The 4,266-nt window shown below is 39.8% G+C and overlaps 1 protein-coding gene across 1 annotated transcript; it reads right to left on the bottom strand.

Annotated features, from left to right (window-relative positions):
- Nucleotides 1-1,779: 1,779 nt before the first annotated feature.
- Nucleotides 1,780-2,160, bottom strand: LOC102496849 (histidine triad nucleotide-binding protein 1). The gene has a single exon (XM_006152691.1). It carries the CDS (start codon nucleotides 2,158-2,160, stop codon nucleotides 1,780-1,782), a length of 381 nt encoding a protein of 126 aa, XP_006152753.1.
- Between the last annotated feature and the right edge of the window lie 2,106 nt (nucleotides 2,161-4,266).

Genomic DNA, 4,266 nt, shown 5'->3' on the forward strand with positions numbered 1-4,266 from the left:
TGCCTGCTTTCTATTTTACTCTCTGTCTTTCTCTCTCTATTCAAATAATAATAATAATAATAATAATAATAATAATAATAGAAATGAAATATATAAATGCTTTAAAAATATTCAATGTAGAGAGGACGCCAAAGAAAGCACATTGGGGAGCAGTTTATCATGCCAGGGATCATAGTATTGTTTTTAATCAATTCAAGAACAGGTAAGGAGACTGGAAGCTCATGGATAGACAGTATTATTATTATTATGTAGCTTCAATGATAGCAGGTTTGAGGAAGACACCATAATCAGCCCTCTCTTCTCTGTACTTTCCTCCTCAGCTATCTAGGGCAAGTTGGAGATTTGACGTCCTTTCTGATGTGTTGGAATTTGCCCTGTGTTATGGTCGGCTCTGGTGCAGGACCACATATCACAGAGAGACACAAAGTAATCGACAGCATCCCGACCATTTCTTATGGATCCAATATCTTGTGTCTAGGTTGTATTTCAGGCCAACTTTTAGTGAAGTGGATCAATGCTTGAAGCACATAATGTAACATGATTCTTCAAGAGTTTGATTAATCGTGTCACAGTCACAGCCTCAGTTCAGGTTCAACCTTTTAAAAGTTTTATTATTGTATAAAGTGATCAATCAGGAGGAGAGGAAAGACAAATGCCCAGCATTGGCTGTATCTCTCCCTCATCTTTGTCAGCAGGTGCTCCTCTCCTGGTCAGTTCAGCTGGATCGAGATGGAGAAAGGCAGGTATGAAGATCCTCAGGGAGGCAAAATTTGAACCAAAAAAGAGGCGTTTGGGGGCTGTGAATGAAAATTGAGCTGTTTTTGTGCTGATTCACCATGGCTATACGTGGGAAGCACCTGAGAGGCATTAAGATATTCTAGAGTCCTGCATTCTACACACAGGGATTTTGATGTCATTGGCATAGGCTGGGGTCCCCTATATTATGAAGATTCTAATGTGTAGCCAATGGGTTGAATTGTGTCCTCTGTACCTCCAATTCATATGTTGAAGTCCTAACTCCCAATACCCCAAACATGACTGTATTTGGAGACAGAGCCTTTGAAGAGGTTATTAGGGTAAAATGAGACCATATGAATGAGCTCTAATCCACAATGACTGGTGTATTTATTAGAAGAGATTATAACATGGGCGGGCAGAGAAAAGACCACGAGAACAGATTGGTGGAAGGTGGTCTTCTATAAGCCAACATGAGAGGCTTCTGGAGAAACCAGCTCTGCCAGCATGGTAAATTCTTGGACTTCTGTCCTACAGAAGACCAAGAAAATGAATTTCTTTTTTTTTTTTTAATCATTCTTCTTCTTATTTATACATTTGATTGCTATAAATCATTTGACTTGGAAAGAGAATTTACCCAACATGAAATGCACCTCAAAATTTCTATGGCTTCAACCACCCAGTCTGTGACATTTGAGGTATTTGAGAATTCTTGACCCCTGATTTCTAATTTTTTTCTGTCTCTAGCATCCTCTCTGGGGTCTCATCTGGTTCTGATTTGATTTCAAAGTAATCTGCAACAAGGTATTAGCTGATGACTTAAGGTTTCAGCCTGCTCAGAGGTTCCTGCATGTTTTAAAAAAGAATTATTTATTTAATTTTATTATTATTATTATTTAACCATGCAACAAAGTCTTATTATGTATGGGGTTTTCAAATTACTTCCTCAATCTCTCCATACACAGGCAAAATTAAGTGTGCTGATACTGTAACTTGCAAACTTTATTGTTACCTATAGAAGGGAATATTATCCCCAAAACATACTTAACCAGGAGGCCAATTCATCTGCTGACCAGCTAGAACATGGAGATGACCATGATAGACAGATTGTTCCCCATCTGAACCTTCATTCACCACCATTCGATAACCCTTCTTCGGGCCCAGATCAGCAGCACATTTCTTGCCAACAATCATTACTTTTCCAAGAAGACTTTCATCATCATCTTCTGCTTCAGAAATCTGGGACGTATGTTTCTTGGGTATCACCAGAAAATGTGTTGGTGCTTGAGAGGAAATATCATGGAAAGCAAGACTTTGGTCATCCTCAAAAATGATTTTGGTGGGGATTCCCTTGTGGATGATCTTCCCGAAGATCGTGTTGTCACCAGGCCGGGTGACCTGAGCCTTGGCAATCTCATTTGCCATCCTGGCCTCTCTCCCACAGGGTGGCCGGGGGAAAAGTCACAAAGAGCTTATTATTATTATTTTCTAAAATTTGCTATAGGGCACCAGAGCAAGAGAGAATGTGAGAAAGCAAGCTACCATGTCCAGGACTCAAACCATGCTCAGCAATGTGAAAGTCCAACACCTTAACCACCATGCCACCTGCTGGTCCAGAGGTACCTACATTTTAATATGAATTTTTTTTTCTCTTGAGAGATTTTGCTCTGAGTGTGCCTGGAGTAATCTAGCTATATCGGGGGTTTGGGCCCTACTGAGAAGATAGCTGAGGTGCAAGGGCTATTAACTCCCCAATCATCATTGCTGTGTAAGAGTCAATACTTATGTGTCAAATGCTGTTCTAAGTGCTCTCTCTGATACCTCCCTATCTCTATCTATATATCTTCATTTGTTGAATTGTCTGAACAGCCCTATGGGAGAGAGAGAGAGGGAAAATGAGAAAGCAAGCTGCCAGGTCTGGGACTGGAACCATGGTCAACCATGTGGGAGTCTGGCGCCCCTAACCATCATGCCACCTGCCAACTCCATCTAATAGTTTCTCTTAAACACTGAAATCTCTGATTATTCCGGGCTTGGGAACCATCAGCTAGAGTTGAGCAGTAGCTACTCCTTAGACATATTTTTCATACTCTTCTCCTCTCCCTATTTGCCTTACACTAGGCCTACTTCACTTATTTATATTCTTTGTTTAATCTAGGTAACCATTTGAGTTTGCCAGCCTGGGGCTCAACTAACTTCTTACCTTCTCTTTCATTTCTTTCTTTTATTCTTTCACTCTTTTGTTATTTTATTTTTCATAGTAAGAAAGGACTTCTCTGGGAACCCATTCTTGCCACTCTAAAGCCACCATTCTCTACATTGTTCTCAGAATTGGGAGTGACCAAAACTTGACAGTGTAGTTCTTTGGCTCCCAAAGAGAATCACCCTAAACTAGTTAAGACAATTCTGGGGATAGAGAAAATTAATGCTTTCCCCTGGGATTCCTGAGTATGTTTGTTCAATGGATTCTATAACACTTACTGATTTGCATACTTGTGTAGCTAGAAGGTCTTGGCTCAGCATAAGCCTCCTGCCCACTAGATAATTCTGTTGCTTAACAAACCATAACAGCTTTGATTGTGTGGAGAATACTAGCAGTAAATGATTTGAAAATGATTTTACTGTTTTCTGTTATGGAAGCTCACATACAGGAACTTTATGAAACTGTATTGAAATTTCTCTAGCTTTCTAAGTGCAAAGTCACTAGACTTTGAGAGTTCAACACTTGTACACCTTAAAATATCAGAGCTAATGAGATCTGTCTATGCTTTGATGCCTACACCAGGGAGAGCCATCCAAAGCCATCTGGATAAAGTGGACGATGAGTGGACATTTCGAAGTTTATGGCATGCCCTTTTCTTCTTCTACACCAAATTCATTACTATATTGACCTCTCATTGACTAAAATGTCACATCAAGGCTCAGGGATTGTAAACCTAGGGCCAGGGCTATGCAGATTGCGATACGGAGTGTGAATGTCGAGATGTATACACTGCGGCTCTTGAACTCAGTAATGAAATCATCCTTAGAGTTCTGCCAGCATTCAGCTAACTGCAACGTTTCTCTTGCTTGCCTTCTAAGGAGATTAAGAACGGACATTTTATTTTGTTTCCGTTTTAGTTTATTGGAAGGTTTTATGATGTCTCGGTTGAGTGGCTCATGGGACTTCCAAATAAGCATACTGCTTTTAAAAATGGCAAGTTGTTTTTATTTATTTCTTTTAGGTGCCCAGTGACCTCTGGGTATATCAGGCAGCTTTAAATTATAATTAAAATAATAACCATGGTCCTAAAACAATAATAGATGTCGAATTATACAAATGCCAAATTAGGATGTCCAGAAAATCTATTTGAAGGAAGACAGAGGGAGCATGGAATTTAAAAAGTTACCTTTGCAGCAATGTGACCAAATGAAGCTTCTCTCGAATTGCAGCTCTGTTATTATTTTTTGCTTTGCTTTGTTCCTGTAAGGCTACTAACATTGTGTGTGTGTGTGTGTGTGTGTGTGTGTGTGTGTGTGGGAGAGAGAGAG

This window comes from Tupaia chinensis, unplaced genomic scaffold (assembly GCF_000334495.1).
Source record: "Tupaia chinensis unplaced genomic scaffold, TupChi_1.0 Scaffold000355_1, whole genome shotgun sequence".
Classification (NCBI taxonomy): Eukaryota; Metazoa; Chordata; class Mammalia; order Scandentia; family Tupaiidae; genus Tupaia; species Tupaia belangeri.

What these genes read in the sequence shown, in the direction of transcription:
- LOC102496849 (XM_006152691.1), bottom strand. Translation starts at nt 2,160, where the DNA reads ATGGCAAATGAGATTGCCAAGGCTCAGGTCACCCGGCCTGGTGACAAC.